Raw genomic sequence first — 25,314 nt, 5'->3', positions numbered from 1 at the left:
ATCATTATCTCTTTTCCTTTCAGGGGCAGGAGGAGGAGCTGTCAACGGACTCTCTCGTAGGTTATCAAAACACACCTATGCATGTGCCCCATTCCCAACAGAGCCGGGAGGGAAACAGATCGGCCCACCATGGTGGAGTAGGGGGGTGAGAATGGTTCCACTGTGGGAAGCCTCATTTTCTTTTCCTTTGTTGTTCTAGCCTTCGGAGTCTTTGGAGGGCAGCAGCCTGGGCTCCCACTGGGCTATCCCATCAAGGCACCCAAACTCCCTGGTGAGCCCGACACCCAGAACCAAATTGCTGTTGAAAACCCCATTCTGAGAAGGTCCTCTTTACACGATCGAAAGAACGCGAGACATATCTCCCCTCACCTCTTGTTTTTGGCAAGCGAACCAGGCTCTGAGTTTGAGTCCTGTCAGAGACTGTTGACTCACTGTGTGTGACTCGTGCAGGTCACCGCCCGCCCCGGCCTCAGTTCTGCTTCCGTAAAATGGGACCAAAACCCACCCTTGGTTGCAGAGCTGTTAGGTGGCGGTTTGGGTTCCTATAATAAAGGGCTGTAATGCTCGTGTCAAATGTGAAAGGCAAAGGTGAGGAACCTTTTTTCACCTGAGGGGCCACATTCCCTTCTAAGCGGCCTTCCGGGGGCCGTATACCAATGGTGGGTGGAGACAGAAATAAAAGTGGGTGGAACAACAAAGGCTAATTTTAATTAATGGATAGTGTGTTTTTTCATACCCCTAAACATTTTGTGAATCTTTGTACTTTTGTCTATTTAATATATTTATTTTTCCCTGATTTGAACTATAAAATGGTGATTTTCTTGAGTCAAAATGAGAACACTCCTAAACATTTTTTTAGGGGAAAAAAGCACTGATAATAGTAGTTCTACCTTTGAACACCAGGCTTGTTTTTACATTTACACACACACACACACACACACACACTTTCCTTTGTGCAGATAAGTAAGAAACAATAACATCATCATAATTTATTAGTTATACTCCGCCCATTTGGCTGGGTTTCTCCAGCCACTCTGGGCGGCTCCCAACAGATTAAAGGATTAACAGGGTTCACTCAGAGGGTGCCTAGCAGGGTCGGTAAGGGGTGTGGCCTGGAGCGAGGGGGTGTGGCCTAGTGAAAGTCTCAGGAGCCAGATAGTGAGGTTGGGAGAGCCTCTGAGCCTGAGGTTCCCATCACTGGTGAAAGGCATCTAATTTCTGTTGTTAATTTGTTTAAATGTATTCAGATGGACAGCTTCTATCTCTAAGGCAGCTAGCCATGGTTTTTAGCGCAAATGCAAACCATCCCTTTAACATATCAGCCATTGTAGGGGTGGGTGGGAATTAATAAAGATATTAAAAACTGGCTCTGCTGAATTAACTTTCTGCTAAGGGGTTAAGGACTCACTTTGCATTTAGAAGGGTCCCACGTTTAACCCCTGATATCATCTCCAGACTGAAGGGAGCTCTAGTAGGCGGGGTACCAAAGGCCATTCTGTGCTCAATGAGGCAGTGGCATGCAGTTCCTTAGGCTCACATTATGATTTTCTTTTTCTTTTTCTAGGTAGCTATTATGGCCTCCCATACGGCGCCGGGAAGGGGCCTTATGGCGGTGAGTTCTCTTAGTCTCAAGTGCCTAGCTTGTGGCCTGGGGGAGATGGGGAGGGGCTGAGGGAAACGGGTGCATTTTGGGGGATGAAAGTACATGGATCTGTGTTTGGGATGGGCTTCTCCAAGGTTTGACTCTGGGTACCACAAATGAGGCTGGCTGTACAGGCACCTCAGTGCTACAGATTTCAACTAGTCAGTTTGAAACCTGTTTCACTCTCGCGGCTTTTGCGTGAGGACTGCGTTTTTTGAGGGGGGATTTTGAACCCCCTTCGGAAACTCTGTCAGTTGCCATTCAAAACTACAATCCCATAGACGTCCCTTGATTGAGAAGCAGAGCTGATGCTGGCACCAATATCTCAGTGTAGACGTCTACTTCTTTGCATCAATAAGGAGGAGGAGGGGACTGTACCACATCACTCTGAAGCAATCTGGGGATGGGCAAAAGCACAACAAAAAGTCTCTGATCCTTGGAACCCACATCGCCAACACCCGGCCAATTTCCTCTGGGCTTTGCATTGGGCGGTTCTTCTCCCCTGAAGACTTGACTTCTCTTTGTGGTTCCAGGTGTTGGGCCGGGCGGCGTGTACGGTGGTGCCGGAGGGAAGGCCGGTTACCCAACAGGGACAGGTAAGTGAGTTGCGCTAGCACACAACACCAGTGAAGGATGACCCCCAGAGTCTTGGACCCCTTGCTGACACCTCTGTTGCTCTGCACAGTGTAATAAATGAAAATCTGCCCTTATTCCCTTATGGGGGACACAAGAGCCCTTATAGAGTCCTTTGTAGGTTCTCCATCGGTCAGAGGAAAAAACAGAGGCCAACCAGAGAATATTGAGAAGCAAAGCAGCTTGTAAGCCTGATCTTTATTGAACCATTGCAACAGGGTGCCCCCTTCACACGCAGGGGAAGGAGGAGGACCCCAAACCAAGGTGTGCCCGCCCTTATATAGCCATTTTAAATTGCCCACCTTGGAGTCAAAGACCACCCCCAGAAACATCATACATACATCACAGAAAGGGCGGGCTAAAGCAGAAATCTGAGTAGGTTGTTTACCTCATCATCTGAGTGGGTTGTTTAACTCCTGTCTGGGAAGTTACCTGTTAATGTTTATTGGATTGATACCCTGGGGAGCCTGGCCAGTCTTTTGTAATGATAAGTACTGTATTTTTTGCACCATACCACTCACTTTTTTCCTCCTAAAAAGTAAGGGGAAATGTCTGTGCGTGTTATGGAGGGAATGCCTACGGGTGGCATGCCTACGGATTTTCCTCCTCTAAAAACTATGTGCGTGTTATGGTCGGGTGCGTGTTATAGAGCGAAAAATATGGTACTTAGTTCCTGAGCCAAGTCACAGGCTCACCCTATTCATACACAGATATACCCTTAGGACAGGATTTGTGAAGGAAAAGGCAATGGGGAGGCTCCTCCATTTGACCTTGCAGAGAAAACACCTGGTCAGCCTGGGAGTCAAAATGGCTCCATAGCTGCTCTCCTGTGCAGCTTCAGGCATGTGGCCTATATATCTATGTACATGTTTGCTTGGTACATTTATGAACCTTTATTATATACATAAGACCTTAATTTATTTATTTCAACAGACAGAAATCAACACATGCTTAGCCAACCTGTTGCCTCCAGATGTCATTGAACTACAATTCTCAGCAGCCCCAGCCAGCCTAGCCAGGCTATCTGGGGCTGATGGGAGTTGGAGTCCAAAATGGCCCTGCTGGCTGAGACTGATGGAGTCAAACAACTTCCCCAGGTTGCCAAAAGGCTTTGCTCCAGTGTGTTACTTGGTTTGGATCCTTGATTTCTGAAGCCAGTAAGCTGGAAGGGATATCTGTGCTTTGTGTCCTGAAGATTCTAGCAACGTGGCCACATCACTGAAGCTCTTTTTGTTCTTTTTGCAGGTGTGGGAGCTCAGGTAGCCGCTGCAAAAGCAGCTGCCAAATATGGTGAGTAACACCTTGCTGGAGGAACCCCATATGTAGCCATTCTCTTAAGCCCAGGCTCTGGCTGGCCCTCATTCACTCCTCTTTCTTTCTTTCTTTCTTTCTTTCTTTCTTCCTTCCTTCCTTCATTTCTTTCTTTCTCCAAAGGTGCTGGAGCTGTGCCCGGGGCAATCGGAGTCCCTGGCGCTGGGGCCCTTGGAGGAGGCTTGGTGCCCGGTGCTGGTGTCCCAGGAGCAATAGGTAAATGACCTTGGATAGGTAATAGGCAAACAGTTTTGAAGAGTTAATAGTCAATGCCTTTGGAGGGGTGATAGATAAGCATCTTTTAATGGGCAATAGTAAACGCCTTTAAAGGGGCAATAGTAAACACATTGGTATGTATGTATGTATGTGGGTTTGATTTTTTCTTTCTTTTAGGTTTTTTAAATTTTGACAAAGTAATAATCATAAATAAATAAGAATAAGAATGTGCACTCCCACCGCCGAGACCATTCCATTGTAACTATCCAACCACCTGAAATTTCAACACCTCTTGCAATGGTTTGGCCCCTTTCTGTTTTAACAGTACAAATCCTACAAACACCCTCCATAACTCCTCAAAACCATTTCTCCTGCATATTCTTACTTTAATGGCACATGTTAATTTATCATTAATAGCTATGTCCCACACCTCTTTATACCATTCTTTCATTTTATATTCTGCTTGCCCCTTCCACATCCTAGCTATCACAATTCGTGCAGCCGTCAATAAATTTGTGAGCAAGTCCTTCACAGCCTGCGAGGCTTCTTTTCTTTGTTTTTGTAAGTCACCTTGAGTTGCCCCAGCAAGAAAAAGCAACTAATAAATTAATACTACTAATAATAAATGATATGGATAATGATGAAGGCGCTAGGTGAGTGCCTTTGCTGTCGTTGTGGCCAAAAGATTCTGCAGTTGTGCTCTTCAAAAACAAGCCCATCCAAGTTGGCCAGGCGAAAGGAATGGCTCTCAGTTTCTCTCACCCTTTTCCACTGCAGGTGCAGGTGGACCAGCGGCGGCGGCAGCAGCAGCCAAAGCAGCAGCCAAAGCAGCAGCTTACGGTGAGCTGTTTACCCTGGGCTGAAACAGCCCAGAAATCACAGGATTTCTGCAGTGCTTAAAACAAACAGAAGCCGTAAGGGTAGAAATGCAAGTTCCGTCAATAGGTACAGTAGAGCTTACTGAGAATGCCTGCTGAAATCAAAAGGTCTTTGCCAAGTGCCTGAAATTCAACAGGGAGGAGGCGGCTTGCCTGATCTAAGCTCCACACAGTCAGTTCCTCAATCCTGAGGCTGATATGGAGAATGTGGCTCTCTATGAAAGTTGTTCTCCTTCTCTCCTAACACTAGAACTCACAGGCATCCATGCAGGAAGATCCAGGACAGAGAAAAGAAAGTCCTTCTTCACGCGGCATAGTTAAACTATGGAACTCGCTTCCGCAGGAGACAGTGATGGCCAAACTGAATGGCTTTTTGAAAAGATCGGAAAGATTAATGGAGGAGAGAGATATCAATGGCTACTAGCCAGGGTGGCTCTGTCCACAGTAAGAGGCAATATGCTTCTGAATAATGCCAGATGTTGGGAGTCACAACTGGGGAGAGTTTCTGTGGCACTCAAGTCCTGCTTATGGGCTTCCCTTTTGGGGCATCTGGTGGGCCACTGTGACAGCATCATGCTGGGCTCTGTTGGGCCACTGAGCCGTCCAGCAGGCTCTTCTTATCTTCTTATAGATATGAGCCAGGCATCTGAGGCAAGGAAGACCACTAACAGAGAACCCCTTTCCCCAAGATCTCAGTGGCTGGGCAAGGATATATGGAATCAGGTGGTCCTTAAAGTATCCAAATTGTTGAGGGCCTTTTAATTTAATCCAGACTCTTTGAAGTCGGCCTGGTAGCATATTAGTGGCCAGTGCAAAATTGATAGGGGAAGGGGTCCAGTTTGGAGTGGGGAGAAGGGTACTTAACCCTTCCCCCATCTGCCATCTCACCCACAGTACTCTCTATCTGCTTTTGTGAACTAACAGCAGGAAACTCTCCTTCTTTAGAAGCCTTGGACCAGAGAGTGGATGGCCACCTGTCAGGGAATCGTTAGCTGTTCTGCACTGTGGGGGGGGGGGGAATGGACCCTCAGAGTTCCTTCCATCTCTCCCTTTCTATGAAGCATGCATCTGAAGAAAAGCAAGTGGGAGATAGCAGGGGGGGCGGGGAGTTGAAGAAAGGGGGAAGGATTTCAACCAGGGCCGGATTTACTGGTGGGTTTAATGAGGCCCTAAGCTACTGAAGGTAATAGGGCCCTTTATATGTCCAGCTGTCCTTTGTCAACAACAAATTGTCACTGTTTTTTGTGTTGAATATACGCTATATGATAATTTATGGACCTAATAGGTATCAAAAGCCATTTGCACATAACAAAATATGTAATTTATCATAAAATACATATTTTATGCAGGCACCCTATATATAAAAATGAGCAAACCAGTGATATTTTAGGGAACAGGCTAGCAGGCGGTGCCGAGTACTTACACCACAGGAGCCTACACAACACAAAAAACTGCTGCTGTATGTAGGTTTTATTTTATTTGTTTTTTATATTATTTTGGAAATGTACATCCAGTTTTTTTCTTTAATTTTTTTTGGGGAGAGTGGGGCCCTAAGCTATAGCTTGTTTAGCTTATACGTAAATCTGGCACTGATTTCAACTCTCCCCACACTTCGCTCCAGATTGCATCTCTTTCCTCCTGCTCTTTAAGAGGCCTGCCAAAGACGTGGATCCCCAAACCCAGATTTTTCGTGTTTTCTAATGGAAATTTCATTCCTGCCACTCAACGCCCTCTTGCGTTTGGATTCGTGAATCCGGTTTGGATTTGGGGCGGGCGAGAAATCTTGCCCCAATTGCACAGAAGCAAGGATAAGTGCACTATCAAGAATGGATCCATGCCAGTGCTTCTTGAGTGCTGAGAATAAGATCTGATTTGGGGGTGGATCTTCTGGACAGACTCCAGCTCCAAAGGTGTGAGCTCAGCCAGGCTGGAGCCCCAACACACACACACACACACTTTCGTGGAGTTCTTAGTAACTCTTCCCCCAGCCTCAAGCATTGTACACCCAGCCGCACCTGATCTGCTCCAGAGAGCGATAGCGGCCTGGCCTGGCCTGGTTTTCCTGGGATCGTCCCAGAACACCATCTGGTTTTGATTGGAAGCAGGCGGCCAGCGGGGAACTGTGCAATTTTGGGATTGAAGAAAAGCCACAGTCGAATCAGGTTTCGCTGGAGTGTGTCTGCAAGGAAGAGAGGGAGAGAGAGAATGTACTCCTTTTCCAGCTTTTGCTGCGCTTAGTAACCTTCCGCCCTGTGATTGGTTAGGAGCGAGGGTGCCAGAGCTTCATGGATCATCTCTATCCACACCACACTGGAGCTTATTGTGGGGGAGGGAACTTCCAGAGTTGAAGTTGGGGCACTTTAGTTGCTGGAGTAACTCGTCTCCACAGCAAGACCACAGACCAAAATCCGGTGTTCTTTTCTAGTCACTTCACCTCAAGAAGAATAGTGTAGAGTTGGAAAAGGTTGAGGAAAGGGCAACTGGGGATGGAGCGAATCCCCTTTGAAGAACAATTTCAGCACTTGGGACTTTTTAGTTTAGAGTAAAGGCGAGTAAGAGGCGACATGATAGAGGTTTCTAAAATCATTCAAGGCATGGAGAGAGCGGACAGAGAAAAATTTCCCTCTCTCTCTCATAATAACATTGGAACTCCAATGAATCTGAATGTCGGAAGATTCGGGACAAGATTAAGGAAGTCCTTCACGCCCAGGTCAATGGAGTAGGTCAAATGAACCTGTGGAACTCCCTCCCACAGGAGGGAGCGGTGGCCACCAACTTGGAGGGCTTGAAAAGAGGATTGGACCAATTCATGGAGGAGGAGAAGGCTATTGATGGCTGCTAGCCAGGATGGCTCTGCTCTGCCTCCATAGCAAGAGGCAGCAATGCTTCTGAATTCCAGTTGATGGAAACATAGGAGGAGAAAGGGCTCTTGTGCTCAAATCCTGCTTGCAGGTCTCCCATAATGAGCATCAGGTTGGCCACTGTGAGAACAGGATGCTGGACTGGGTGGGCCCTTGGCTTGATCCAGCTGTGCACTTATTATGTTCTTTTGCTATGTTTAGCCCTGCATTTGCAAGGCATCGTCCTCGTATAGAGGGGCTTTGGCAGAGAGCAACTTATGACAGCCCTGAAGTGGCAGCTACTCCCTGTTTGTTTTTAGCCCGGAGGTGGGTGGTGGTGGTTTGGATTCCCAGCCACCCCCTCCCCCTGTGAAGCACCCCTTGAGGTTGAAACAGAGGCTGGTTCAGCCTGAGTCTAACTCTCAACTTCATTCTGAAGCCTTGCACTCCATTGACCTGGGTGCAGAAATGTGGCGGATTTAAATACGTTAAAACTGATGCATATGCAAATATGTTTTTGCTCACAAGTCCTGAGTTAGAAAGTGCATGAACTGTTTATGCTGTAATCTTTTTTTTTTTTGCAGAGGTGGGGTGCGGGAGAGATAGGCTACAGTGAAATTTTAGATTACTCCATTCCTTATGGGTACCTACATTCCCAAAGGAGCTGGAGACGGGAGGGTCTGCTGAAACCAGAAGTTCAGGCTGCATGATGTTCCACATGCTTTTAGCTCTATGGCCCAAGCAGAGTTGGGATCCCACAGAAGAGGGAAGCTGCCCTCTAGTGGATCAGTCTGGCTACAACACACATGTGATTCTACGGGGGGGGGGGGTTGAACTACAGATTGCAGATGGGGGGGTCTTCAATTTAAGACCAGATTAACCCTTCACTTTCCATATAGCCAGAAATGTTGATGTGGTGGTAGAAATCATAATTTATTGTGGAGCAGCAAAAAGCCCCTCATGTCACATATAGATAATCCTATGAAAGGGAATCCAGTGATCTTGCCCATTGGGCTGCTTTGGCTATTTAAAATGTTGGGGTTTAAACTAAAATATGTCACTGATGTACTCTTTCACAGCCGTTCTTCCACTTTAAGCCTCAGTGGGATTTGCATCTGGGGAGGCATGTGAAGGTTTGCTGTATATCTTAGACACACACCCTTCGAATTAAGTCCCACTGAACTGCCTTCTGAGTGAATGTTGGGTGCGACTTGCAGGAGAGAGGTCTTGCATGGGTTAAAACAGATAGGGACCTCTACACCCCCAAACTATCCCTGTATGTTTAACCCAATGGCATACCCTCCAACATTTCTCAGATGAAAATAGGGACATTCTATTCTACATCAAGAAACCTCTCCTGTGTTTGATCTCATATATTTCACGTACACATATACATTGGTCACCTTGAGACAATTGCAACCTTTAAGCCTAGCCTACCTCACAGGATTGTTGTAAAGAAAAAATGTGTGAGGGAAGGGGTCATGTACAGCCGCTTCAACAGATCAATGGAATGGAATGGAATTGTAGCTGTAAGCTGCTTGGGCGTGGGGGAGAGGAAATGGAAAACAGGGACATTCCATGATCAAATCAGAAAGTGGGGTGGCTTCTGTCATTCCGGGACTGTCCCTGGAAAATCGGGACACTTGGCGGTTATGCAGTGGTTCCCGAACATTTTTGGGGCTTGCCTCTTTGGTTCCATAAATTCATCTCCAGTGCCCTCTATTCTATAAAAAACACATGATTCAGAACAGTGGTTTGCATGAGCCCCTAAGAAATATAATAAAACAATGAAAGAGTCACAATTAATCATGCCTTTATTCAAAATCCAATTGAAAGTTATTTAGTTTAATTAATTCAACAAAATGGATTAATTTTATGCAGGGTGCAACTCCCCAACACCATTCCAGAGGCTAGCTGTGTTTCTGGCAATTGTTAACTCTCCTCTCCTCTCTCTTTCCCCAGGTGGCCGAGTTCCAGGGACGGGCATCGGTGGCGCTGGTGTCCCAGGGGTTGGGCCAGGTGGCGTAGTTCCTGGCGCAACACCTGGTGTTATTGGAGTCGGCCCAGGAGGAACTGGGGTAGGAGGTATGTGTCACAGGGGGGGGGGAGATGAGAAAGGTGAAGCCAAATTGGAGGGATTTGATCCTGTTTGCACATTCGTAATCTGCTTTTCGTGACTTACGAAACACAGACCCCCATCCTTTAAAATTTGCATTCCTCTGGCGTTTGCAGTGCATTTCTTCAGCCGAGTTACGTGTACAAAAATGCACGTACTGGAATAACTGTGCGTATAAATCATGATTCTTAATTCATTTCCTGCTCTTCACCCTAAGGTCCCAGGGCAGGTTACAGCATTAAAGCACAATGTCAAAAGCTATTTTAAACAATTATAAGCGTACCTGCTTTACCTCCTATTTCTGAGACCTATCTTCCTGTTTTCTCTTTGGCAGGAGTGAGTCCCGCCGCAGCGGCAAAAGCAGCAAAGTATGGTAAGATCCTGAGTTGTTGAGTCACAGTTTTTGCTGGGGTTTGAGATGGTGGGCATGGAGAGATCCTGCCTCAAGTGGACTCCATAGCACTGGGCACACCAGGCAACGCCCTTAACATCCTTGTGCCCATTTCAAGTTTCATGTCTCAGAGGCGAAGAATAGGTGGGGGATCCACTTGGGTCACCAGTGAAATACCACTACTTGCCATTTTTTCACTTACCCAGCAATGGGGAGGGGAGCCCGCCTTCCAGCAAAGATCTTCCACTGCAGCCAGCCCAAAACAGATCCAAATAATCGGTGTCATCCAAAACCTCCTGGATTAATAGAATTGTAGATTTGGAAGGGACTCTCAGGGTCATCTTAGTCCAGCCCCCTGCAAGAGTTAAGGAGTGGAGACATCGCCACTCACTCTTGCCCCAGAATTGCAAATTCAGTCCCTGGCAGGACTTAACCCTAATCGGCTAGATCCAGGCCAGGTATCTTCTGAAGAGGCCAAACAATGACCTCCTTTAAGGGAGCTGCATGGTCCCTCAAAGAGGCAGTAGCCACCTCCGGGGTCTTTGTGGATCTTTGGCTGCTTTTAATGGTGGGGATCTGATGAGCTGGTTGGAACTGGCCTGGCTCTCATATTCATTTCTTCTGTCTCAGGTCTTATTCCTGGTGCTGGCGTTGGTGGAGTTCCTGGTGCTGGTGTTGGTGGAGTTCCTGGTGCTGGTGTTGGTGGAGTTCCTGGCGCTGGAGTTGGTGGCGTTCCTGGTGCTGGTGTCGGTGGAGTTCCCGGTGCTGGAGTTGCTGTTCCAGGTGCGTTTACATGAGAAGGTAACAACATGGGACCAGTTTACCTGCAAGATCACTTTGATTTGCAGAACTGGCACTGCTGCAAGTGCCACATAATACCCGTTACGTGTTTGCAAGAAAATTCATTTTTAGCATGGCAGCACCTACACTTGGGAACTCCCAGCCTTTTGACACAAGGCAAGCACCTTGGCTGCACTCTTTTCAGTGCCTGCTAAAAACATCTTTTGTTCAAGCACGCCTGCGCAGACATGTAGAAATCTGCTGTGTCTTTTAATACTTTTTTTTAGCATATTGCAGATGTTATCTTTTGAAGTTTTAAAAGAGTTGTAGAGGGTGTTGGTAAAGTTTTTTTTAATTTCATTTTTATAATGTATATAAAACAGAACAATGATATCGAAAGATGAAAATTGAAAGGAGAAACTACAAGACAGACACACAGAATGAGTGCAGTTGCACACAGGTGAAAAGAAAGCAAGTTACAAGTAAATAATATCAGCGTTATATGATAGCATAGTTCCAGATTTCTGATGTGGGCTGCCTTGAAAATGATGGTTTCGCTGTATACATAATAAAGGAATGGCAAATCATATTAAAAGCACCTGGGTGTGCTAGCCCCTGTGGAAATCTACAATATGCTTAATTTCCCCCATTATAGTTATATTCCAGAGTGGGTGGTACCAAACATCCAGTATAAGATTTTGGGTCGTCGTCCCCCATTGTGGTTCCTATTCGAGCTGCCAAGGTCATAAGTAAGACCAATTCTTTTGACAATATATCTACATAGGTATCATCAGAAATACAGTGGTTCCTCGGGTTACATACACTTCAGGTTACATACGCTTCAGGTTACAGACTTCACTAAGCCAGAAATACTGCTTCAGGTTAAGAACTTTGCTTCAGGATGAGAACAGAAATTGTGCTCCGGCGGCGGGGCAGCAGCAGGAGGCCCCATTAGCTAAAGTGGTGCTTCAGGTTAAGAACAGTTTCAGGTTAAGTACGGACCTCTGGAACGAATTAAGTACTTAACCCGAGGTACCACTGTATTCAGCAACTTAAAGAGTTGTTTTTACCAATAATTCTGCTGTTTGTCTCACTTTGTAAATCACTTTAGGGTTCTGTTTTTAAAACCAAGCAGTGCATAAATGAAATAGACAAGGTAGCTCCAGGAGTGCATGGGTGCCGTGGCTGGCTAGCCCCTTGACTCATTTTTGTCTCTGCCAACAGGAGCTGGAGTGTCTGCAGCAGCGGCAGCAAAGGCAGCGGCAAAGGCAGCCGCCTACGGTAAGCTGAGCATCCTCCTCCTGTCCCAACAGCATTGAGGCTGCTGGATAAATCAGGGCAGGTCAACTCAAGGCAGGAAGGAATAGAAAGATCTCTTTAGGGAAACAGAACATGGGCTCAACTGTTTAAGAAAATCAGGCGATTATAAAGCAGCACTCCGGACAGACCACCTGATGCCACTTAATATATTACAGAAAACCCATAAAGTCTAGAGCAGTCATAGGCAAACAGGACCAGTGGTCAGGGATGATGGGAGTTGTAATCCTAAAACATCTGAAGGGCCGAGTTTGCCTATGCCTGGCCTAGAGCAGGAGCAAGGAAGTTTTTCAGCCCTTCTGTTTCAGGAAACTTTCGGAGGGATTCGTATGCCAGAGGTAGGCAAGGCCAGAGGCAAAGGTTTCAATCTGAAAGTTTTAGTCCTTTTTTGTGGTGGGTTAAACCACAGAGCCTAGGACTTGCCGATCACAAGGTTGGCGGTTCTAATCCCCGCGACGGGGTGAGCTCCCGTTGCTCGGTCCCTGCTCCTGCCCACCTAGCAGTTCGGAAGCATGTCAAAGTAGATAAATAGGTACCGCTCTGGCAGGAAGGTAAACAGCATTTCTGTGTATTGCTCTCGTTCGCCAGAAGTGGCTTAGTCATGCTGGCCACATGACCCGGAAGCTGTACGCCGGCTCCCTCGGCCAATAAAGCGAGATGAGCGCCGCAACCCCAGAGTCGGTCACGACTGGACCTAATGGTCAGGGGTCCCCTTACCTTTATTATTATTTTAACTTTTTGAAACCCTTTATTTCCTTAGAGATAATTTTACTGTTTTTCCTTTTTTGTAAGCTGCTCTGATGGTTGGCTTTTGGCTTTTGTGTTTGTTTTTTACAATCAAGCCTTGTATAAATCTTATGAAATAAGTGAATAAATAGAAATGGGCAGGGCAACACATGTAGATTTTTGCTAGTTTCTACACACTCTCACACAGCCCTCTCTGTCCTCCATGTGGGGGAAAGCAAACATGCATTGCCAAGGGCCCAGCCAGGCAAAAAGCTCTTGAGGAGGGTATGACAAAGGCTAGACAAAGCCAGGAGCAGCAGGTCTCAATGGATTCACAGACTTGTAGAATTGCAAGTGACCCACAGGGGCCACCTAGTCCAATTCCCTGCAAGGCAGGAATCACAGCACAAGAATCCCTGATAGGCGGCCATCCAACCTCTGCTTAAAAACCTCTTCAGTGCTTCAGAGTCCACCACCTTCCGAGGGAGTCCGTTCCACTGTCAAACAGCTCTAACCCTCAGAATGTTTTTCCTAATGTTGAGTCAGAATCTCCTTTCTTATCATTCGAATCCACTGGTTCAGGACCTCGCCTCTGGAGCAGCAGAAAACAAGCTAGCTCCATCTCCCAGGGGGCGGCACTTCAGGTATTTGAAGGTTTGCTGCAAATGGCTAATCTGACCTCTTGTTTGTCATTTCCTGCAGGGGCTGGTGTGGTGCCTGGCTATGGCGCCATTGGTGGTGTGGCACCTGGTAGAGTCGTACCTGGTGGAGTCGCACCTGGTGGAGTCGTACCTGGTGGAGTCGCACCCGGTGGGTTAGGTAGGTTCCCCCCTCTGTGGGAAGTCAATGCCTTCTCAAGGCAACAGAGCGGCTCGTCCCGAAACCTTGGTCTTTGCAATAACATGGAGGCTGCTCCTGCTCTGTGGAACAACATCAAGATGTGACAGACACCCGCTCTCTGCATTTCCTGAAGACAATGGGAGAAGTGAGGCAGTTGTGGTGGTGGGGGGGAAGGTTCCTGGCAGGCTTTCACAACTGGATGAAAAGGGTCTCTACTATGAGTGCGCACCACCCACTGCTCAAAAGCATCCAGGGTCCTGGAAGGACGGGAGGAGAGTCGTAGATGGGCTGGGCTGGGGAAGAGCTTTGGCTAGTAGCCAAGGTGGTCAACCACTGCCATCAGACCTGGTGCAGGTGGTCCTGCTGACACTTCTCTCTCTCTCTCTCTCTCTCAATTCTCAGTGCCAGGAAGCCCCGTGGCAGCTCAAGCAGCAGCAAAAGCAGCCGCCAAAGCAGCCAAATATGGTAAGGAGGGCCACTGTGGTGTGTAGTGGTTAGAGTGTCCGACTGGGACCTGGGAGACGAGGGTTCAAATCCCTGTTGGTGGTGGAAGCTCACTGGGCGACCTTGGGCCAGCCACAGTCTCTCAGCCTGATCTGCCTCACTGGGTTGTTTGTGGGGATTAAATGAGAAGGGAAAGAACCATGAATGCCGCTTTGAACTCCTTGCAGGAAAGGTGAGATATTAATGTAGAAAATAAATAAATATCAAGACTTCCAACCAGAACAGGAGATAAGGATGGCAAAGGAGATGCGGATCAGTTTTTCTTTAGCCTTGCAAATAGCAGCTTGTGCACAAACGTAAATTTGCATGACGCTCTTGGATTCCTGTCATAAAAAATATTGACACTCTGGAGACACAGACAGAGATGCTCGTGGAGGCTGGTCTATTAGGACGAAGAGGCTGCTGCCCCACTGCCCTCAGCCAGCCCACACCCTGCCTGCCTTCTTCAATTACAACCATTCCATCGGGTGGCTCTGCCTATCAGCTTCCTCCTCCTCCATTGTAGGGAGGAGGAGGAGAAAACCAGGCGTTGGCTCCACCTGTCATTGGCTCTAGCGCCACCTACTGGTAGGCTCCCTGCCTTCTGCCCTACCAATCCTGATGGACACCACTGGGGCAGGCCCTTCCCCCTTTTGATGATGTAGCCTCATTTCAAGAAGACACAGAAAACATCAGTACGAATGCAACTGGCGTTAGGAAGTGAGCAGTCTGAGCAGGGAGCCTGCAATACCCTCTCCTAGTTTTGATCTAAATGTTTTCCTCTGAGGACTTTGGCTCCACCCAGGTGCTGTTCTCAGGGTGTGGTGGGGCTCAGGACCATTTTCCAAACGTGTGCCTTGCTCCAACAGGAGCAGGAAGAGGCGTTGGCAGCATTGGCGGTGTCGGCGGCGTTGGTGGTGTTGGCGGCGTTGGTGGAGTCGGTGGCGTTGGCGGTGTTGGCGGTGTTGGCGTTGGTGGCGGTAAGCAGCCATTAAGTGCCAGCAACTTATAATATTATCTTGTTTTATTTGGGGCATGGAGATTTCCAGGTGGCTCCGTGCAGGGCAGGAGCTTCCTGAGCAGTTCACAACACAAAATGGATGTGAGCCAACCCAGAGAGATGCTCGTGGGAAGCCAAAATAAGGATGAGGGTTTTTTAAATGAAAACAAATTTCTTTCCTCAGCAGCAGCAGCAGCCCCAGTTTAGATGGTTGTACACAGCTGCTGCTTTTAACTTCTTAAAGCAATGCATACTAGCTGACTGCACATCTCAAGTTGTGTCAGGGACTGGGTGGATGAGGCAGAGTGGTGGAAGCCACTTGCCCAAGAGCCCCCAAGGAAGGCACAGAAGAAGATGACTTAGATCCTGGGTCCTGGTGGCAGGATACTGGCCGCAACTCAGAGGAGGGGACAAGCTGGGAGATACTAGAAGCAGGAAGCTTGAGGTATCGTGAAGAGGCAGAAGCAGGCTGGTGGCCCAGCACAGGGCAGGGGGATGAGGTTCCCAGTTTGGATGAAGGCTACGACAGAGGAGAGCCAGACCCTGCATCTCTCCCACAGCTCCATCATGCCAGCCTCTCTGCTGATGGCTCTCTGGCCCCACTTACTCCTAGAACGTGAAGGATGTTGCGTATTGCTGAGCAACAGGCTAGGCAGGCACAGAGAGAGGCTCCTGGGGCTTGCTGTAGCAGAAGATTGCAAGGGAGGAGCCCTGACTCGGAGGGCTAGATAGTGATGGAGGGGCAGCACACCAGTTCAAGCAACTTCTTCATGGGGGGGCGGCGGTTTGCCTTTATGAGCCTCCTTATATTCCCCCCCCTTCCTTAATAATGAAACTAACTGCACGTTAGCCTCATGTCTCCCCCTCTGACCTGTGAATGACCTGATCTTTCTGTCAGCCCCCTGACAAATTGCTGGAAACCACAGGAGGGGAGAGGCTCTTGTGCTCAGATCCCGCTGGAGGGCTTCCCATGGGGGCATCTGACTGGCCACTGTGGGAACAGGAAGCTGGGCTAGGGTCATCTTAGTTCTTGTGTCGTGGTGTCCCAATGGGTTTGGCCCTCATCCTGACTCCTTCTGTTCTTCCGCTAGTTCCTGGGGGAGCAGCGGCAGCTAAAGCAGCAGCAAAGGCAGCTAAATACGGTGAGTCCCCATTGCGTCCATCCTGATCTCATATCCCCTGCCTAATCCAGTCCTTCCCTGCCCCTCTGCGCATCCTGGCCCACTGCCCCATAGTGCCAGCCAGCGAGCTTTTCCCCAGATGCAAAAACATGAGATCATCTCCGAAGCATCCCACATTGCCACGATTCGGATTGTAAACTTTCTGGGGCATGAGGCCGTAGTTGTGTGCTCACCGTTCATTTAAAACACCTTCAGAACACATTCCCACCTGGAGAATCCTGAGAACTGTAGTTTGTCCCTCACAGAACTACAGTTCCTCGCACCCTTAACAAACCACAGTTCCTAGGTCTCTTGAACTGGCCCAGTCATAATGGAGCAGAGAATCATAGGATTATAAAGTTGGAAGGGGACTCCAAAGGCCATTTGGTCCATCCCCCCCTTCCCCACAGTGCAGAATTCACAGCTAAATGGGTGGTGGAATGTGGTCAAATTTTGCCCCTAATTCCAACCTCTTTGTAGGTCGTGGGGCAGGTGTCTTTCCTGGCGGTGGAACGGGTGTCTTGCCAGGGGGCGGAACAGGCGTCTTGCCAGGGGGAGGCGTTGTGCCAGGTGTTCCTGGAGCAGGTAAGGGACCCCTCAGCTACTCCTCATCCTCTGATCTTGGGGAATTGGCACTGGACAAGATTCCCAGTCCAGTTTTGCTGTGCACCAGAAGAGATGCCTGGCCATTGGGGCTCTGACACAGATTGTTTCTCCTTATCTCACAGGAATCCCCCAAACTGGACTGCAACCAGGGGCCAAGCCACCTAAATATGGTACGTATGAGTCCCTGTCAGGGAAATGGGCAAGACGTAAGTAATAATAATGATAATGATAGTACTGGAAGTTCTGCCTATCCACTCACCTGCCCACACCTCACCCAAAAAACAAAAACAAAATAGCCACAGGAGATCTAGCTATCTGTTGATAAAAGGAAGCCCATCTTCACGCAGCACAGAGTTAAACTGTGGAACTCCCCACCACAAGAGGCACTGATGGTCACCAAACTAGAGAGCTTTAGGATTGGGTCAATTCATGGAGGAGGAGGGGGCTATGAATGGGTACAAGTCACGATGGCCATGCTCTGCCTCCTCAGTTAGAGGCAGCAAAGCTTCCTGATACCAGTCACTGGAAGTCTTTGCAGGGAGCAGGGGAGAGGGCTCGCGTGCTCCTAAGAGGCATCTGGTTGGCCACTGTGAGAACAGGATGCTGGGCTGGACGGACCTGATCCGGCAGACGCTTCTTATGAGTTGAAGAACTGGGAGACATGGGAAGTGTCTGGTCGGCAGTGGGGAGAAATGCCTTTGATAAACCGAGACTCGCTTTTTCTCACCCCAACAGGTGTGCCAGGAGCTGGGCTGGGTGGCTTTGGCGTACCAGGTACGATGCTGCAGACCCAAGGGGAGGGAGGGGAGAAGAGGGGCCTCCACACAAGACAGGGCATTCTTTGGGACAAGATGGACAGCTCCATGGCTCATCCCTTGTCCTGGCTACACATCCGAAATCACTTGGGGGCTGGGCTGTGGGGCTTGGGAGCATTCCAAGCAGTCATGGGCTGAATAACTTCAGTATCCTCCATCTTCCTTTATTTACTCTATGGGTTCTCCACATATAGCTTATTTCTAATGAACCATGATGGTGGGTTTATGACTGAGCCACTTTTTCCGGCAGGCTACGGTGGACGAGGAGGATATGGGGTCCCCGGCGCAGGGGGAGCAGGCCTTGGTGGCGCTGGAGCTGGAGGTGCGTAGAGATCGTTCAGCCAGAGCACTGGGAAGGAAGCCCCCAATGTTGTGCTCTGAATTTGGGGGTGGTGTGAGGGGATTTTGCAAGATCTCTCGGTGGCCTTACCCAACGGTGGCCTCAGTGAGTTGACCCTCTGCTTTGTCGTTGCTACCAGCCAGAGCCTGCAAGGAAGCAGGCAGTGGGATCTGCTAACTGTTGTAGTTACACCCTGTTGTAGCTACTCCCTGTTTTTAGCAACTATTCGTTGTAGCTACTCCTCATCCTCACCCCTGTTTCCCCTCCCCTGCTCACCACCCCTGAGCCAGAGTCTGAGTCAGAATTATGACAAAGCAGGAGGATGAAGCTCTCGCCATGGAGTATAAGATGAATACCAAAAGCTATTTGCCTCTTTTGGGGCAGCCCATTGGCATTTTGTACTGGTACCTACGACACCATTCTCAATATAGAAGTACCAGCACCACATTTTTCTTACCCCCCCCCCAAATAGTACTGGATATACCACAAATGTTACAGCCCCAATCTGCTTCCTACAGTCCTATTTCGGGGGCCCTGCCTCCAGCTCCCCTAGCCTGCCCATGCCCTCTGAGGCAGCCCCACCGCTTCCTTGAGGTCAGCAGGCCGCAAGCCTGACTTCCAGGACGAGCTTCTAATTTCCCCTCATGCTCTCTTGCACAGCGCTGACGTACCCAGGAGCCGGTGGCAAACCTCCCAAACCAGGTATGAGCAAAATGGGACCACGTGGTGGAGTTGGGTAATGGCGGAAGGCGAGTGGCGGAGCTCAGTTTCCCTCAGAACTCTCCAGATTGCTCCAAGGTTCAAGGCAGAGATTGGGGACCTCAAATGCGGCCCCCATACTTCTTAGGACTGGCCCCAGGCCACGCCCCTCCTTGCCCTGCCCTGCACCCTCCTTGAGTGTCGGTGCCTGGCTGGAATGTGTCCTTGGAAGGTCATAAAGCCTCTTCACTTGCCTGGATAGAGGAAATGTGTGTATAAATATCTGACTTTCAAATGACTGGGAGACAGCCAGGCATAAAATGGCAACCCTCACATCTGTAGCCCCACCCCTTTCTGCCTTTGGCTCTGCCCACCACTGGGAGCGGCCCTCACAAATTTGCTCATGAGGCAACACGGCCCCCGGGCTGAAAAGCCTTCTTATTTGTTTCGTATCATTTCATAAAATTTATATACCACATGATTGTATACACACACACACACACACACACACAAAACCCCTCAAGGCTGTGTACAAAAGAGCTAAAACAATAAAGTTATTGATAAGGAAAAATGGCAAGAATGATTTAAGGCACCTGGAAAGTTAAAATAACAACAGACTAAAAATGGATTAAAACTCTTCACCCATGATGTAAAATGGTAGAGCCTCATAAAGGACAAATTTACCCTAATGGAGGTTCCTACCCCCATGGGGGAAAAAAAATTGGGATTGTATGTTTGACCGAAGTCTTGGGATTTCATAGAAGGACCCCCCACCCAAAAAAAGCCTTCAACTGCCCTAAGGATGCAACATTGAATCTGGACAAGTACATTTCAGACTTTCAGTGTATTGCGATATTGAACAGGGCGTTGCCAGAGTTGTGTGATACACACCCCAATTTGACCTCCCTCAACAACATCTATTCTGATCAAATGTCTTCTTATTTCTATCACAGGTTATGGTGCTGGCATTCCACAAGTTGGTGAGTTGATGAACTAAATTCCCTTTATTATAGTGAGTGTGTGTGTGTGTGTGTGTGTGTGTGTGAGAGAGAGAGAGAGAGAGAGAGAGAGAGAGAGAGAGATCGAAATTATAGAACAAAGTTCAATAATGCTGTCACTGCGAGACAAATTTGGTTTCAATAAAAATGCTAAGTCTTTTTTTAAAAAACAACAACACACCTAATCTTACATTATTATGCTTTGTAGCCAAGATCATTAGACATCCAACATGCTTGCTTGTCAAGAAAAAAGAAAGAAAGGGAAATAAATAAACAAAAGAAAAATGACATATGAAGCAGAACAGGAGCAGCTTAGTGAGGCGAGAAACTCACAAAAAACTGTAAAGTACCATGAATAGATTAAAAGGGGAAGCTATCTTAATTTACATTGTCATTCAAAAAATGCTAAGTCTAAATGATGTTAAATAGAGCTTTTCAGCAGAAAGAGAAAATAAAATAGAGGACCCCCCCAAACTACATCTCTGATGGTTTGATAAAACAATAATGTTGTAACAAGTTATGTAACAGAATTAAAATTAAAAATAACACCAAAACTCAGCAGCTACATTAGTATCACACTTCCACTTGTTCTCTAGAACAGGTAAGAAATAAGGTTAACTTCTTTTTATTTTAAGCACCTTTATCGGGGGTCACCAACCTTCTTATATATTTATGTATTTATATGATTATTTAATGCATTTATATGCCACTCCTTTCTCCAAGGAGCTCAAAGTGGCTTACAAACAATAATTAAAAACAGATCTCAGAACCCATTTAGAACGGGCAATTAAAATCCAGTTACAGATAGGTAGCCGTGTTGGTCTGCCATAGTCAAAACAAAAAAAAGTTCCTTCCAGTAGCACCTTAAAGACCAACTAAGTTAGTTCTTGGTATGAGCTTTCGTGTGCATGCACACTTCTTCAGATACCTGAAGAATACCTGAAGAAGTGTGCATGCACACGAAAGCTCATACCAAGAACTAACTTAGTTGGTCTTTAAGGTGCTACTGGAAGGAACTTTTTTTTTGTTTCAATTAAAACCCAGTTTGCCCTGCCAGCAACCCAGTTGGCCAGCATCGCCTGCCTCTCCGTTTCCAAAGCTCTGTCGAAGCAGGAAGGCCTTAGCCTGCTGGCGGAAGGATAACAAGGAGGGAGCCAGGCGGACCTCTCCTGGGTTGGGATCCCACCAAGGATCTGAGCACCCAGGCTCAGAGCACCCTATCTTTCTGGTAGCCTGTCCCCAAGCTGTATAGGAATGTGTGAACTGATTCCACCCTGATGAGAGGGAACAGATGGGTGGGAAAAGAAGAGGAGGAGGAGGAGGAGGAGGAGTGGAAACCTGCAAGGGGTTGGACTAGACCCTTGGGGTCCCTTCCAACTCTATAATTCTATGAACCAGGCTTGTGGAATTCCTGCAATATTGAAGCTTTTCTGACTCTCTCTCTCCCACCCATTTTTTCTCCATTGTAGCGGGCGGAGCTGGCTATGGTTATGGTTTGTCTCCTATTTACCCAGGTATGTTAATAGGGGGCGGGGGGGTGAGTTCAGTTCCTGAAAAACCCGGGTGCAGGGAGAAAGCAGTGGCCTTGTGGATGACACCCATAAAGGAGCTGAAACAGACCAGGGGAGCAGTCAATTTGGGGGCAAGCAGGTGGTCTTCAGTGGGGTCATCTCCCTCATAAGGTATGCCTTACACCCTGTCACTGGTACCAGTTCATAAGAACTTAAGAATCTAAGAGCCTGTTGGATCAGGCCAATGGCCCATCTAGTTCAGCATCCTGTCTCCACAGTGGCCAACCTGACGCCTGCAGGAAACCAGCAAGCGTAAGATGCCTTGCTCCCACAGGAGGTAGTGATGGCCGCCAGCTTGGATGGTTTTGAAAGATGCTTGGTCCATTCATGGAGGGGGGACTAACAATGGCTACTAGCCACGATGGCTTTGTTTTGCCTTCATGGTTGGAGGCAGCAGAGCTTCTGGATATCAATTGCTGGAGACCACAGGAGACGAGAGGGCTCTTGTGTTCGAATTCTGCTGTCACGGACTCGCTGGATGCAGAGGAGTGGTGCAAGGCACCAGTGGGGGAACCCCCAAGGGAAGACGTCTCAGAGCCAGGGGATTGGTGGTGGGTCAGAGGGAGAAGAGGAAGCAGATGAGGAGAAGGAGGTGTCAGGGGCTGAGGAGGTAACAGGGTTTAGTGAGCAGGAAGAGGCTGTGGCAGAGAGCCGTCCAGACTAAGAGGCAGAAGCAGAGGTGGGGACCAAGAGACAGAGATGAAGCAGACTGCTGAAGAAGCCAGGGACTCTCCCCCTCCTGCTGTGACCAGCTCCCCTCCCCACCGGTTCCCCAGAACCAGAAGAGGTATGAAGAGGGCGGAGGAAATACGGGGAAGACGACAAAGCCTCAGATCACTTGGAAAGAACTTAGGCAGCTGTGGGAAGGCGGGGGACCTTCAGTCCTCACAACTGCCTCCTTGGGGCAAGCTCTATCAGGAACAGTTGCTGTGCTCACTAGGCCTGAGCTGTTTAATTCCTTTGAATAAAGAGTTAACTTCACGGACACCTTGTGAGTTATTGCTGACTTGTTCCCTACTCCTGCCTTGACACCTCCTTGGGGGTTTCTCATATCAGGCACCTGGCTGGCCACTGTGAGAAGGAGGTGCTGGACCAGATGGGCCTCCTTTGGCCTGATCCAGCTACAGGGCTCTTTGTATGTTCTTATGCTCAGGGATAGGAGTCCCATAGTAATGATCTGAATACAAGGAAATATAACAAGATGCTTAGGTGTTTCCATAGAATCCTGGAACAGTACAGTCATCTAGTCAAGCCCCCTGCAATGCATGTTTCCCCACTTCTCTTTCTCTGAGGCCCACTGTGACCTTTGCCATGCACCCCTCACCCAAACACACACACACAGTTCAGAATGTGGGGTGGGAGGGGGCTGCTGGCTGCTCTGTGTGGCTAACCAGTTTTCCTGCCTGGTTTGGGCTTGCAGGTGGAGTCCCTGGCCAGCTGGGCTATGGTGGTAAGTGCATTGCTTTCTGCTGGCTGGGTGGGTGGGGGGTCAAGGGTGAATCCAGGAGATCTTGAGTGACCTCACCCCATGTTTCTCCCCTGCTTCTCCACAGGCAAACCTCCCAAGCCGTACGGCTACAGAGGTAAGTCGCACCCCAACCCAGAAGCAGTCCACTTTCAAACTGTTTCTGTCTTGTTCCAAGAGCCTCCAGGTTCAAAGGCAGTCTACCTCTGAGTGCCAGGCTCTAGCTTAGTGCCAGGGTGGGGTAGGGATAGCTTCTTCCCATCAGGCCTCGCCTGTACGGGGAGGGTCTCATAGGCCTCCGGTGGGCTGCTAATGGGAACAGGAGGTCGAAGGGCAAATTCTCTTGGTCTGGCTGTTTTTGCAAAGGGGCCAAGAGAATGGCCACCAATCACATTATGTTTGCGGACTTAAATGATGACAGCAAGTACCAACAGGTTCACTTGCCTGAATTCCGCCCCAAGCTGAGAATCAGCACACATATGGACACAATTTGGGGTGCTGTTTTCCAGTCCATCGGAATCTTCCACTATCCGTACCTGTGAGCCACCCATGAAAAATGCCCCCCGGACACACAGTGTCCTCCTTCTCCTATTGTTGTTGTATTTTATTTTAATGTGTTTATCATGCCTTTCTCCGAAGGTGGGATTAAGGGTGGCTTGCAACATTATTATTTTTTAAAAAATTATAAATTACAAGGTAATAAAAGCAAAGTAGTTTTAGAACCAGCAACTGAAATACAGTTTGCCCTGACAGCAGCCCAGAAGATGGTTAAATAAGGACACCACTGGTAGCAAAGGAGCTAGTCCAGGGGTCTGCAACCTTTAAGACAAAAAGAACCACTTGGACCCGTTTCTGAAGAAAAAACAACAACTGGGAGCCGCAAAACCATTGCGACATTTAAAACAAATATATCTCCGGAGCTGCGATCTGACAGCGGGTGGGAAGGTGACGTCGGGACGGTGCGTGACTGATGCACGCACCGCCCCCATGCGACATCACAGCCAGTACAGCACCCACCACAGTGGGGAGTGTCGGGGCGCACAATGCGCCTCCTCCCCTCGCTAGTATCCGCCCCAGAGCCGCGGCAAAGGTGTAAAAGAGCCACATGCGGCTCCAGAGCCGCAGGTTGCAGACCCCTGAGCTAGTCCATATGAACCCATCCACCAGTTCTGGTGTGCCCCAGGTGCCTCAAGGCCAGCCCACCCACGAGGCAGGGTGAAATGGAAGCCCCTGAGGCATCACCCCCACAGATGTCCTTTAATGTCATCAACCCAGTCCTGTGGAACTCTCCACCACTGGAGTTTCAGCAAGCGCTGAACGCTTTTCAATTCCGCCAAACCTAGTGAGGCAATTCAGAACACATCCTCCCACAACGTCTGTTTTAAACTTTTTGAATGGCTTTATGGTTTCACTGCTGTAAACTGCTTTGACATATATATTTTTCTGATGTTGCAGTATACTGGTAATATTATTATTACTATTTTTTACAAATAAATAATACAAATAGTTCAAAGGCAGCTGGGATGTGAGTAAGGCATGTGTCACCGCTGATGCTCTTCCTCTTCTCCTCTCCCCACACCTTGCAGGCCGCAAGAGGAAGTAGCCCTGACAGACTGCCTACCATTCACCTCATGAACTTTGGTGCTACTGCCTGGTCTCGAATGTACCCCCTCACCCCGAGAAAAGCAGATTCCACCACCACCGCAATCGTCACCGCCGCCCTGTGCCTTTCTGCCCCACAGACCCCAAACAGCCCTCCTCCCTCTCTCACTGGTGCTACACCCAGCCGTCCACTTCCTGGGCGGTGGGGGGGCCTCTTTGGTGCTGCGGCCGAGGAGGGCCGCTTTCGGAGGAGGGGGGGAAGATGCCCGAGCACTTTAGCCCACTCCTGAGCCCTGTGGGGGGGGGGGTCAGTAGTCACACTGGCCAGTTGGCCCCACTCCCTTTCCCAGTCTCTGCCCCCCCTCTCTCTCTCCAGGCTCCAGTTTTTCTGGGGGGAGAATGCAACTGGGTTGCCATGGGAGCCCCTCCCCTGGCACACTGCCTGCGTATCGGCAGGGGAGGGGGAGCAGGCCGGGCTGGGGGGTCGGTGCCAACAGGATTAACCTTAATCCTCCAGCTGCTGCCTGTCAGGGCCGCAGCGGATTAGCACAGCCCAGGCCACATCCGGCCTTTCAAGCAAGAGAGCCGTCCAGGTCCGAGCAAAGAGGCCGTCCTGGGGGTCCCCCGCCCCTCCCCACCGGACCGTGGCCGACCTGCTCCACGACTCTTCATGTTTAATCACTTCGATGTAACTGGGATGGGACACTTTTTATAAAGAGGAACAGTAAACCGCTTTCCGGGAAAAAAAGAATTAAATAAAACCTGACTAATAAATAACTTTTTAAAGGAACATTTCTTGTGCTTTTTCCTCCTGGAGACGTACGGTCTGGAACCTAGTTTCCCTTGAGCAACCCAAGCAAACACAAATTGAGTGTCTCTGAGCCT

At 48.7% G+C, this 25,314-nt stretch overlaps 1 protein-coding gene across 2 annotated transcripts in view; it reads left to right on the top strand.

The window, feature by feature from the left end:
- The window catches only part of ELN (elastin), a 60,507-nt gene extending 35,288 nt beyond the window's left edge, over nt 1-25,219 (top strand). For both annotated transcript variants that reach the window (XM_077919235.1, XM_028708380.2), the window contains 25 exons: nt 24-56; nt 200-271; nt 1,565-1,612; nt 2,176-2,238; nt 3,521-3,565; nt 3,710-3,802; nt 4,580-4,642; nt 9,483-9,605; nt 9,971-10,009; nt 10,658-10,810; nt 12,032-12,088; nt 13,553-13,669; nt 14,093-14,155; nt 15,043-15,153; nt 16,265-16,315; nt 16,814-16,918; nt 17,062-17,109; nt 17,675-17,713; nt 18,005-18,076; nt 18,755-18,796; nt 19,747-19,773; nt 21,261-21,305; nt 22,783-22,812; nt 22,916-22,945; nt 24,414-25,219. In XM_077919235.1, coding sequence (XP_077775361.1) covers nt 24-56; nt 200-271; nt 1,565-1,612; nt 2,176-2,238; nt 3,521-3,565; nt 3,710-3,802; nt 4,580-4,642; nt 9,483-9,605; nt 9,971-10,009; nt 10,658-10,810; nt 12,032-12,088; nt 13,553-13,669; nt 14,093-14,155; nt 15,043-15,153; nt 16,265-16,315; nt 16,814-16,918; nt 17,062-17,109; nt 17,675-17,713; nt 18,005-18,076; nt 18,755-18,796; nt 19,747-19,773; nt 21,261-21,305; nt 22,783-22,812; nt 22,916-22,945; nt 24,414-24,430 — 1,586 coding nt within the window. In that variant the 3' untranslated portion in view covers nt 24,431-25,219. The remainder of the gene's footprint in view (nt 1-23; nt 57-199; nt 272-1,564; nt 1,613-2,175; nt 2,239-3,520; nt 3,566-3,709; nt 3,803-4,579; nt 4,643-9,482; nt 9,606-9,970; nt 10,010-10,657; nt 10,811-12,031; nt 12,089-13,552; nt 13,670-14,092; nt 14,156-15,042; nt 15,154-16,264; nt 16,316-16,813; nt 16,919-17,061; nt 17,110-17,674; nt 17,714-18,004; nt 18,077-18,754; nt 18,797-19,746; nt 19,774-21,260; nt 21,306-22,782; nt 22,813-22,915; nt 22,946-24,413) is intronic.
- The last annotated feature ends 95 nt before the right edge of the window (nt 25,220-25,314 follow it).

Source organism: Podarcis muralis, chromosome 15, assembly GCF_964188315.1.
Source record: "Podarcis muralis chromosome 15, rPodMur119.hap1.1, whole genome shotgun sequence".
NCBI classification, from domain to species: Eukaryota; Metazoa; Chordata; class Lepidosauria; order Squamata; family Lacertidae; genus Podarcis; species Podarcis muralis.
The sequence above is the reverse complement of the archived record's forward strand: the minus strand, read 5'-3'. Positions and strand labels throughout refer to the sequence as shown.